Below are 12,874 nucleotides of genomic sequence, written 5' to 3' on the forward strand. Positions count from 1 at the left end.
AAGCCTGTCTGGAGGCCACAGGTTTATTACATCAACTGAGGCCTGGGGCAGAGATTGTCTGAATTTAAGGGAGTAGAAGTGGGAACAGCTGAGGCATATTTGTGAGGGAATGGCATAAGAGGTGGAAAGGGGACTTTAAGGAGAGTGTCCATGACGGTGCTTCATCATGCTCAAAAAAAACTAGTGAAAGGCTGAATATTTTGAAACAATTTTAGCTTGCTGGACTGTATACTTTTGACAGTTTTCTAGTCCTAGATTCTTGAAGTCGCAGGTCTACAAGTGCCACATCATAAACAAGAAGGGGAACATGTATCTTTCTGTAAGTTACATTCAATATGATCCTGTCATCCTCCATTATTTATGTTATTTGTCTCTGTCAAGGCAAATAAACGTTTCCTTGCCTTGTTAACTAACAAAAAAGAAAACCAATTTTATTGTGATTCATGCTACTGGACAAATTTAATCTTTGTGGTTTGAAGACCTTGAAGGACAATGTGTGTGCTGATTTTAAGGAATTATTAAAGAGAGACACTAATAATTCCTTCCGGGTTCTACAGAATCTGCATTATTAGCAAAGGGAGACTGAAAAGTGAGGCCATTGATAAGAGAGGTCAGTTTTAGCCAAATTTAAATGGTCTGAGGGCTGGAAAACCTATAATACAGACAGAAATATTTCTTTTACCAGTCACAGCTTTCTATATCTTGGGTCCTAGTTTGACATCAGAGGTAGCGATGCTTTCTGAAATAGTCTTTGGGATAACTTTTATCTGTTAGAGGCCTGCAATGGACTGAATCTAACAGATTCAGTCAGGGACTGAATGAGCTGAGTGTTTCTGAAATGTTTGAGTTGCAGATGAATCACTTGGGAGAATGTTAGTAAGTTGGTCTGGGGTGGAGACTGTGAATTTGTATTTTTATCAAGCCCCCTGGAGAAGCTTGAGCATAATCTGAGCAGTAAGGAGCTAAAAGATGAATAGGGTGCAGCTATACCACATATTTGTTTTTGTGGCCTGTACAGCCTGTACAGCATCAATTCCTCTCTCCTGGCAGGAGTAGCCTGAATTAACTTTGGAGGGAACATTTCCTCTCCATGATTAGCTCAGGTAGTATGGAGGAGAATAAAACCACTTCTCTCCTTATTCTCCTCCTACTTCAACCACCTGTGATAGAGTTGGGTATGTGAGCCAAGCCTGCTCAATTAGTATAAGTAGGCAGGAGATCCAAGTATTAATAGTTCAGTGATTTTCAGACCCTGGACTTGGGCTACTGGAAAGAGGCTTTCTTGGATAGGTTGTAAAATCTGGAGCTTCTGGTGCCCATCACAGAAGGGGTGCCTTCCTGAGAAGAAAGCCAACACAGAGGAAGCAGAACTAAACACTGGAAAAGGAAACATTCCTGATGACATTGTTTGAGGGCCTGGATCCAGCCATGCCTGAGGCAGATACACCTGGGTAGTCAGTTACTTGAGCCTACAACAAATTCACCTTTACGTTTAAGCCCATTTAATTAGAGTTTTTGTCACTTGCAAAAGATGTCATCCTGCTGATACAGTAGTGATAAAAATAAATTTCCTTGTTAACTGAGCTAATATAAAACCATTTAGTATAGGGCCTGACACATAATAGAAACTCAGTTGATAATAATGCCTTCTCTCCACAATTTTTCTTTGGTTGTATCACACACACACACACACACACACTAATTTATATATATATATATATTTCCCCCCCCCCCCAGAGAAGAAGCAATTAAACAGTCTAAAACCAAAACCAGCAGTTAGGTGACAAGCAATTTTATTTTGCAAAACAATCACTATACAGCAACAAATACATTTGCAAATTTGATTGAAAAACATGAACTAACTACAACCAGCCATTGAAGAAATGCCTTTCTATGGTAACAGGCTCTAGAATTATCAGAAGAAAGAAACCCCCCACAGATTTGTAACGGTGTGTTGGAACCTCGGAATCCCAGCATACAGAGTATACTTTTTGTTGATTTTTTTTCTTTTTGCTAAAGTTGAAGTAGACTTTTATGATTGACATTTTATTTTCTGAGTTTGAAAATAAGCTTTTTCCTGCAGAGGGTCTTGGCCTTCACCTACACACCCAAGCTAAAAATCCTAGGTGTTAAAAAAACCAAAACATCAATGCTGATTTTAGTACATCAGTCCTTGAAGGAATGCTTAGAATTTCCTTACCAAGCCGTGAATCTACTTTATCTCTATTTAGACCATGAGTAGTTTATTTTCCTTGCTGTGGCTTGAAAAATAGAAGAAAACTATAATTGCAGCTATGGTCAAAATCAACCATATTCAAATTATTTCTTTAATAAAATACTGACGTGATGTTATATATTGGCTGATTATCCCACTCTTGCTGTATTACTGTAGGTGTGTATGTGTGGAGAAGGTCACTAAGATCAGTACATTCTTCCATTTAATGACATTCTCTCTTCAGTCTTCTTCAGCCATACCTAGCTGGTGTTACATAGGTGTCATGCTTGTAGGTGGGATGTCAGCCCATCACCCTGCTGGAACTCAGCAGGTGAATCCAGAGAGAGTTGGTTCCTAAATGAACGTGGCCTTTGAAACTCATCATGAACTCGGGTCTTTGCTGCATCATTATGAGGTATCCAATTTTTGGTTGCAAGTGACCCAGAGAATGAGTTCATTGGAGAAGTTGGCCTATTAACTCTTCACAGCTCTGGATTACTTATGTATTCTTATACAGTTTCTTAAAGGCTAAAGCCAAAGAGAAACTGGCATAGTAGATCTAGAACTGAGACCATGAAGATTTCATTCCTAGATCAGCGTATGTGTGTCCCCACAGAAGTGGTGCTCAGAAAGCTTAATTTGAGTCGTTATCTTGAGAGTGAAGGCGAGATGGGTGTTACCCCGTAACCCCACAAGAAGACATTTAACCTGTGTGTTTCTCTCCTTACTGGTACAAATGATCAGTTCCTTTCTGTTAATTTTAATCAAGAATTGTATTCCATACAAAACAAGAACATTTATTCATTATAATTTTGCTGTGATTAGAAATAAACGTTTGTCTTAATGCCAAATCTAATAGTTTGGTGCCTCCTATAATCTTTATTTTTGGCATGTATATTATTTGTAATAAACTGAATGGGTTTTAGTATGTAGAATGTTTACTTAGTGTTAACATATAAAAACTTTAAAGAATATTGAGAAAAATACTTATTTCACAGGTTAAAACTTTTCTAATGAGCTGTTAACTTCTTTCTAGAGAACTTTAGTCACTATTTAAGACTATCAAAACAGGTAAGAAAATACCCTAAGTCTCCACACACCTTTCTTCTATTTTCTGGTGCACTTCAAGGGAGGCTGATGAATAAATTGCCCAGACTGGTCAAATCAAACCTCACAGTAATTAATAGGCAGAAAATAGACATATCTATAATCCTACTCAGTAGCTTCTAAGGTTTTGACTGTTATATAAAATAACAGATTTATAAGTGGTTTAAGACATGTTTGCCTGCATAAAATCTCTTAGCTGAGAATGAGTGATGTGGGTTTGCTCCTAAGGTTTCTGGTATGGGAGTTACATTGGTTGCCATATCCACTTGGTCACCAAAAAAGCACCTGTATCCCTGTCTTTGCATCCCTTGGCTTTTGTCATAGATGTTTCGATACTTCCCTGTTGCCTCAGTCCGTCTCCATCATTTCCTCCTTTATATTCAGGAACTGATTTGGCTCAGAGAGATCATATGCCTAATGGACAATTTGATTTTAATGGTTTAGATCCATCCTGCCAGCCCTGAGCAAGAAAAAGAACAGATGAAATCCTAAAATGTGTCCATCCAGCCTGGTAGCTCTTTGCTTTAATCAGGCCATTGACTATTTCATTGCTTATTTGTAAGTCTAAGATGAATGATTTGTGAGAGGAATTAATTGATTTGTGATTTCTAGACTGTACATACAGTCAGAACATTATTATCTACTGACAAATAATACTAGATCACATTGTGTTACTTTACAGGATGCAATGTTAGAATCTTGGAAAAAAACTGATTTAGATACCTGTGTCTCAAGTGTTTTCTATCTATAGCATCTCAAAGTATTGTATTTTTTCTTTCTGATCAGGGGACCTTTACTTTGGGTAAGAAAGACAAACATATTCAATTAGAGAATTTAATAACAGATACTATTTGGAAAAATGAGAAAACATGTTTCAAACTTACTATTAGTTTCAACTTTCAACTTTAGCAAATGGAAAAAAAAAAGAAAAATAAAGAAAAAAATCTTAAGTCAGTTTTGTGAATAATAACAGGAATAAAACCCAAACTATTGTGATTAAAAACGAGATAAATCCATAATCTCAAACCAACAATCTGTAACCCTTTCATGTATAACTGGACCCACCTCCACAAACTCCAGGTTGGTGAAAGCAAAGAAAAATAATTTTTTCTAGCATCACGGGAGAGACTTGTATCTGGCACTAAAACAGGGTTACGGCTTTGAGTTGTTACAGAAAGCAACTTCATGCTAAAATTTTTTGTCTTTTTTAATGTATTTTTTTTTAAATAGGGAGAGAACCCTGCTAACATCTACTTTCACATACCTAAAATTGCAACACCAAAGGGTGCAGGAGACACAGATACTGTGAATAAAGAAGTATAATATTCAAGTATATGAGGAAGTATCACAAATGGCCACAGAGAAATATATATATATATATATTTATATCTATAATACTGTATCAAACAGACGGAAAGGGGGTGTGAAACTGGTAGTGTGGACACAAATCTAGCTGATCAACTGACATTCTAATCAGACACGAGTCCATCCTAATGAAAGCGCATCATTCCTAAGGGATGCACTTTTATACCACTTCCTCAACCACAGCTCAAATGCTTTGCAACTATTTTTTAGTTAGTTAAATAATTTATTGGATTGACATACTCTGATATAATTATCCAGGTCCCAAATGTTAATAACTTAATTGAATCTTTCTTCCCATTTATACAAAATAACACTTTAAAAAAACTTATTTCTTACATGCTCTTCCCTTCCTGCAATCAGACTCCTTGGTTTAATTTAACCTGAAATAAGTTACAATGGGCAGCTTTTCATCTTCTCACTCAGAAACAGAATAGTGAAATGAGCAGCTTGGATTTTAACAAGGCCTTCAGAATGTAGTGGATAGCCTTCAGGCACATGAAAGGTAAAAATGCAATTTTTAAAATAATAATACTCCATGCAAAACAGAGCAGAGCAAAAGTAATTGTCCAATTGAACCCATGTAAAGCCAGTGTCTTCCTGTTGCAAATGGAAATCAGGTAAATTTCTGCATGTACTATTCATTTTTTTAAAATATAAAATTGTAACAATTACTACAGTTTGGGGATGAGATTATTTATTTTATGGTTTATAAAGAATGAATATAACACCTGCTCAGAGCCCACTCCTGCCAAGAGCTCATGCCTAAATATTATTACTTCAATGCTAAATGAGAAATATTCACAAGCCCTGCTTAGCAAGTGCAGCAGTGACATCCTCAGCCAAAGTGGCAAGCTGAGGAGATTCGAGCAGGTTGATGCTTCCAGATGAGGAGACGTTGCTGAGTCGCCGGGGTGATGCCACGCTGGATCTGCCTGGGGACTGTGTAATGATCTCAGCCCCATGGTCCACACGGGCTTTAGCATGCTCTCTGAAGTTCAACTTTTGGCTGTCAATCTGTTTAAGACAAGCAGCAGTCCTCATTAATGCAAGTATCTTAATTGACCCCTACCTCTTTCTCCATCTCCCAGGGCTGATATTGACTTCTATTCACCTCTGTTATCCCTCCTTATTTTTCCAGGTCTTCAGTCTGAGACCTCTTTTGGTGAAGAGTATTTCAGAATAATTTTTTTTTAAAAAGACAAGACTGGCCCATAACTTTGTTTCTTACCTTGACATTACCACCTCCAGGTACATGATGAGCATTATCAAGAGAACCGACTTTAGCTTGGGCCTTTTCTTTGAAATCTAGTTTTACACTCTCAATTTTCACACGTCCACCACCTATGAGGGAAGAAATGCCTTGATATAATCACATCTGGCATTTGTGATGACTATTTCTCAAAAATGATTGCAGTAGACTATTGTAAACCACAAATTTATTAACTGTACCATCCCTCCAACCATATATGTAAAAGGAATCTTTTAGAATTTCTAGCCCATATCATTTCCCCATATGAACCAAGATCATAACATCTTCTTATACCATTATATGGATTGCTTTACATATTAATACCTTTCTCCTTTATCCATTTCTAATCTAAGAAATCAGAGGGGCTTTGCTTTTTGGTACAACAAAAACTCTAAAAATTAGCAAAATGAAAATATCTGATGTGAATCCTTTCTAAAAGTTGGAACATGTCTCTTATTTATAAGGGACCAAATTAAATTTAAATGAAACTCTTCTTTACTCTTCATGGTAACAGGTTACTTATCCAAAGAAGTTTTAGGCTGGAAATGGTGCACCTGTGGGCAATATATTCATTTATAAATGTTCAACATTGAAGGCTTCACTGATGAAATGAGTCAGGAGCCAAGTTGTTTATGACTAGTAAACTTTAAAAGCCTCCTATTTTAATTCACATATGGAGGGACAGATGAGCATCTCTTCCTTGTACAGATGCCATAGCATCAATTTGATGCTGACCTTGATCTGATAATATTGAGACAGAGTTTTGACCATGCCATTTTCCCTAATGCTAACTAGTCTAGAACTCTGATCTGCTGATTGTAACAGTGCCATGCTCCACTCTACAGTGTAGTCTTCCTCATCTGTCTTTCTCAAGCTTTCAAATATGGAAAGTTCTTCTGCACTGGGTAGGTTATTTGTTGTCCTTGAGCCTGAACTTGACCATTTCTGAGTGTCTGCTGATGTGTTTGATCTGGATAAAAAGTGAAATTAGACTCCTTATTTACTCATCTCCACCTAAGAGATTTGCTTTCACTTTAACAACAACTTGGTTTTGAGCACATGCATTCTTCTGGAAAGCCAGTGGTAATGTAGGTCTCACTTGTTGGTTGTGATGTATTTTATAGATTACGTATTTCAGAGCTGCTCCAGTAAACATGTTGAGTACATAAAGTGTATCTTGCTTGGGAGTTTGATTTTGAAAAAAATGCCTGATGGGCTGTAAGAAAACATGAAAGAGATTTTGCGATTTTTGATTCCTGTTGCTTATGTATCACTGTAGATGAAAGAGAAGGTTTGTTAGGTAGGCTTCACAGGTCTCTTAAGCCGCGAGGTGTTTTTCTCATGCAATATCTAGACATCTATGTTAATACTCAACTGCCTGGCCAGGGGCCTCTTGAAATTACATGGTTACATTATAGATTGTATTACATAATTAGATTACATTTTGTAGAAACATCCATTCATTCTTCTTTTAAGCCTTAGAAACTGTATGATGTTATTTAACTTGTGTTTAGAGCCATGTAGTTATCCTTCCCACAAAATATGCCTTATTTTATGGAGTGTTATTCTTCCCACATTTTACCTGGCCATATAGGTATCACTTGTTGGTTGTGATGAGATTAACATGATTTGTAATAATTCATAACAACAGACTTATTTTGGTTAGAGGTTAGAGGATATTGTACTTTTAACTAGATAAAAACAACTTCTTTGTGATCTTATTTTTGGTAGCCTCTGATAGAAATCATTTACTTTTCTGATTATATATTGTGTCAATATAATCTTGGTTAAATTTTTGCTAATATGTCATTTTAATGTTTATTTTTAGAGTCAGGGTCTGCTCTGTTGCCCAGGCTACAGTGAAGTGACATGATCATAGCTCACTGCAACCTTGAATTCCTGGGCCCAAGTGATCCTCCTGCCTCAGCCCTCTGAGTAGCTAGGACTACAGGTGTGTAGTCCCACCATAATGAGACTAACTTTTTTATTTTTATTTGTAGAGATGGAATTTCAGTATGAACTGTCTTCTGAGAGGTGAAAATAATAATGTATTATTGACTCAAAAAATATTCAGAAAAGGAAGCTTAAGAAATCTATTTCTGATGAAGTCCCTCTAGAAATTCTGTTAGAGAATCCAGGTATCTTAAAGTTGGAGATCTATGCCTTTGATTTTTGAAGGTTTCTGGCACCCATCAGGAACAGTAATTGTGAAAGACTATTATCTTTGTCAAGCTTTATAGGTGAAGGTGAGAAGAAGAGATACTTCAATCTGTGCCCCACAGTGTTTATTTTCTTTATTTTCTCTTTAGATATTCCATATTCAAAGTACCTTTATGAAAAGGTTGCTGCTGCCAAGGATTAATGCTTACATTTCTTTATGAATTTAGTCATTTGATTCAGTTATAATAGAAGTAAGAGCTAAATTTAGAAATAGGTGGGAGTCCATGACAATGGACTTCTATGATCAACAAATCATACACAGAATAGTTCCTTATCCTGTAAAAAATTTTTCTGTACATCTAGATCACAGGTGAATTTGATTAACTATATCCTTACTGTCTAGAATTAAAGAATCCAGCATTTTCTTTTGTATTCTGAAAGAAAATAGGCAGTGTGGCCAAGTACTCTAGCCATGCTGTTGACACAGCAGAACAAAGTCAATTCAGTGTTTGTAGACTTCAGATGTGGACAGGGGAATTTCAAAGATATGCAGTATGGGACAACCTTCCTGCTGTCTCATCAATAACAGAGAAGCTAATTCCATGGTAGCAGTTCTGAAACTGGTAGTGAAGACTTTTTCATAAATGTAGTTTCTAACTCTTTGACTTACTTTATAATGAATTCCCGTTGACAAACTGAATCCTGATTTCCAGATAGTTTCAATGCATTTATCCATTTTGAAATTTATTCTACCTATCTTTGCTTTTCAACCAATAACTTATTAATGATTTTCTCCTGACTAGCAGAATAATTGTCAGCTAATGGCTCAATTGCTATTATACCTTGTTTCTGATAACATTTGAGACGACTGGAAAAAAACCTATTACTTTGCTTTCATGTTAAGATGCCTAACACAGGGAGTTAATACCACTTGCTTTCCTTTTGTTCTCAAAGGGATAAATGAATTGTGTCAAAATATTCTCAAGAAAATTACAAATTTGATAGTCATCTATTATCACATATCTATGGAGGCAGAGTTTTTTCCTTTGAGACAGGGTCTTGCTCTGTTGCCCAGGCTGGAGTGCAGTGGTGTGATCATAACTCACTGCAGCCTCGAACTCCTGAAACTAAGTAATCCTCCTGCCTCAGCCTCCCAAGTAGGTAGGCCTAAAAGCATGCACCACCATATCTGGCTTATTTTTGTTTTCCGGTTTTTTTTTTTTTTTTTTTTTTTTTGAAGAGACAGGGTTTCCCTATGTTTCCCAGTCTGTCTCAAACCCCTGGCCTTAAGCAGTCCTCCTGCCTTGGATTCCCAAAGTGCTTGGATTATGGGCATGAACCAACATGCCCACCTCTATGGAGGCAGAATTTAACAAAAATATGTAATACATGATATTCAGAAAAACAGCTCATAATATGTTAGATTCACACTTTAAAGGGAGAAAATCTCCAGTAAGTATGAATGTAAATTCTACTTTAGAGCACTAGTCTTATGAGCTATTCTGAAAAACCAAAAGGGGTTCATGGCCAAGTAAGTTGAGGAAAAATTGCATTCTGCTGGGGATTCACAGTGTTTACTGATGTAATAAAGGATCTGAGAAATTCACCAGATAAATACATTTCTTCAGCTTTGCAAAGAACAATCCTTATTTTACATAATGTAGGAAATCAATTTTATGAAAAAAATCTTTGGAAATGCTACCTCCATTCAATATTATATATGAATATATGATCTAGTGTATTTTATAGACTACGTATTTCAAAGGAGCCCCAATAAGCATGTTGAGTACATAAAGAAAATGCATCTTATGTACATTTTAATTTTTAATTTTTAATTAAAATGTGTCTAATTCATCGTAATTGGGTTCACTTGTCCCCAATGAAGATGCCTTGAAATTTTCAGTTTTACTTTCTGTTAATAAACTTGTGAAGTATCCAGATTTAAAAACATCCTTCCAGTTAGGTATTTTGCAACAACAACAAAGTTTTCTGGTCCATTTCTTGATTCCAATTAAATATTTCTCACACTACTAAAAATTATTTATTTACCTGGCCTGTGGCGGATGTTCTTCAGAGAGCCACATTTGGATGTCACATGACTTAGGTCTATTTTCTTGGTAACGATTTGTACCTGTGTGAACCACATAAAACATGCTTAAAATAGTTCAAACATGGACAAAAACCTAAGCCCCCACATAAAATCTAGAAACATAACCAAACTCACAACATGCAAAAACATAGCTAGAAAACCAAATTGAAGTACACACACAAACACAGGAAGACATAACTTTCCATATATTCTCCCACATGTTTGGATTGGAAAGAAGAACCCAAGCAAAAAAAAAAAAACCCTAGAATAGAAGATTTTATTAGTTGAAAGCAGATTATGACACAGAGGATAGAAACATATTAATAAGGCAAGCTTCCACTCAGAGAACTAAGCAACACTGTGTTAAACCTTTCCATAAGCAAAGAGCCAAGAGAAGTGATGCATTACTCTTTATAAAGTGATTTTTACATAAAAGTGACCAATGTTGCTCATAGTTACAAGAAGACCAACGTTGTTTCAAGATACAAGAAGCTTTGAATGTGCTTTCCTAAATTGTTATTATATTGTCGTATCTTAGCTAGAAGTTTTTCTTTCATACCAAGTTATAAAATGATAGCAATATGTTTTTTCTTCTGTGTGTTTTACTGAAAATATTTCCTCTCCCAATATTTGAAGTAGTGTATCTCCAAGTTTGGTCCATTGTCATCTGCATGAGAGTACTTGGGAATTACTGAATCAGACATCATGGGGACAGGGCCAGGAAATCTGCATATTTAAACAAGTGATTCTTTCCTAGAGGAAAATTCACTGAATTAGAGATCATGGGGATCGGGCCAGGATATCTGGTTTTTTGAACAAGTTATTCTTTCCTAGAGGAAAATTTAAGACTATTGTTTTGGGAGATAAAGCTCCTCTACTGACTTTAAGATCTTTAGTTATCCTAGTTTATCCTTTTCCACTTAGGTGTTTTGTCCAGCAGCACCTGTGTAAAGGATAGCTGGGTCCATCCTGTGATACCCTCAAGGTAATTACCAGGACTGGGGCTGCTTTTATGAGAGTACCACATCGTGTGCACTTACAGTTTGGGGAATAGGGAAGAGTGGCAACCACATAAGCGTAAAGATTAATCCTGGGGCTTAGTCTAGCATACCTGAAGATGCCCAGCAACCATTGCTATGGACTTTCAATGACAGTGACAGTTTTAGGCTCAGTGATGCTATGATTATCAGGCAACAGCTGCTTGTAGAAGGCACTTGCTGCGCGCTCTCTCTCTCTCTCTCTCTCCTCTCTCTCTCTCTCTGTCTGTCTTTCTCTCTTTCTCTCTCCACTGCTTAATTCTACTTCTGCCCAGTTGGGGAGCAAGTAGCCAAGAGTTACTAGACCAAGAGTTACTAGACCAAGAGTTACTAGACAGGTGGGAATTCTAGACTTGACACCCTGTAAGTTACTTGAGTCACAGATGATCAGAAACTGAAGTGTAAAGTGACAGGATCTGTAGAATACAGTTTAGTCTGATCACCTTTTAAAAATTACTCTTATTTTATAAAGAACCTTCAGCTTGAGTTTGGCCATTTGACCTCTACCTCAACCATACTTAAAAAACATGAAATCATCTTTCCCTTCCTCTCAGAGGGTATTATTTACACTCAATGAAAAAGACAGGAAAAAAAAAATCCCATCAAGCTAAAGTGTATACTGGGACTTGAATCCTTTCACTTTGAATTATAGATGAACCATGCTTCACCAGTTTTGTATTATTCGAAATGATATCCTTACTTTCATGAATAATGAACCACTGAAGATTGGAATTACATACTTTGGGCATTTACAAGTATATCAGTCTTTGCCTCATGGGTAATTTAAATGGAGCTAGAAAAGTATGTGCCCAGCTGACTTTTGCAGTGGAGTAGAAACAATGTGAGAAAATACACTGAAGACAAAGAGGCCAGCAACAAAGCTGGCAAGTGAAGTGGGTTTGCCATTCTCCAGAAAACCAGGGTGCATTCCATTGAGGTTTTCTTTCCCAAATCAAAGCAAGAAATTCCCTGATGATCTTACAGAGAAGGATAGGAAGTCCATCACCGAAAACGCAAGGCTACAAGCTATCATACCAGGGAAACATGTGGAACAGCAGTGAGAAAGGAGCAACGTGTTGGAAAGAGGTGGGAAAGAAGGCAGGGTGCTGGCTGTGCAGGTGGCTCCACGCAATCAGGACAGCTTTCTAATAGGTGCTTCTACTTACATTTCCGCCCCCAGCCGAATGTTTGATGTTATCCTTGGAACCACATCTGGACTGAACTTTGCTAAAATCGATCTTCTTGTTTAAAATCCTAACCTAAAAGGAATTGGAGGTAACTTCACTGTGCATTTTTCTATCAAGATGCTGAATAAAGGGAATCAGAATGGGTAGCATCAAAGAGGCTTTGGATTTCCTTCCACCTACATAGTCATTTAAGAGAAAATCTAACACTGAAACTGAAGAGCAGTTCTATCATGTAAGTCTGAGCCCCGATCCTCTGCATCCGCAAGGGTCAAATGGAAGAGAGCCTTAGAAATCCCGCTGTACTTAGATGTGATTTGGCAACAGTTGGATGGATTGAAAAATAATACTTGAAGCATCTGTAATGTTGTCAGCAACACTGGGACTCAGGCTCACTTTACATAAGGGTCAATAGTAGTTAATGCTAAACCTTGTTCAGCACAAGACCCCCAGAGGATATGCCATTCC

General features: G+C 36.9%; 1 protein-coding gene across 43 annotated transcripts in view; it reads right to left on the minus strand.

Moving 5' to 3' along the window:
* Nucleotides 1–1,776: 1,776 nt before the first annotated feature.
* The window catches only part of MAP2 (microtubule associated protein 2), a 299,602-nt gene continuing 288,504 nt past the window's right edge, over nt 1,777–12,874 (minus strand). For 22 of the 43 annotated variants that reach the window (XM_074399103.1, XM_074399100.1, XM_074399101.1 and 19 more), the window contains 4 exons: nt 12,389–12,481; nt 10,146–10,227; nt 5,916–6,028; nt 1,777–5,701 (listed from right to left, as the gene is read on the minus strand). In XM_074399103.1, coding sequence (XP_074255204.1) covers nt 5,486–5,701; nt 5,916–6,028; nt 10,146–10,227; nt 12,389–12,481 — 504 coding nt within the window. In that variant the 3' untranslated portion in view covers nt 1,777–5,485. The remainder of the gene's footprint in view (nt 5,702–5,915; nt 6,029–10,145; nt 10,228–12,388; nt 12,482–12,874) is intronic. The other 21 variants (XM_074399134.1, XM_074399107.1, XM_074399137.1 and 18 more) reach the window with 1 other exon arrangement.

This window comes from Saimiri boliviensis, chromosome 5 (genome assembly GCF_048565385.1).
Source record: "Saimiri boliviensis isolate mSaiBol1 chromosome 5, mSaiBol1.pri, whole genome shotgun sequence".
Taxonomy (NCBI): domain Eukaryota; kingdom Metazoa; phylum Chordata; class Mammalia; order Primates; family Cebidae; genus Saimiri; species Saimiri boliviensis.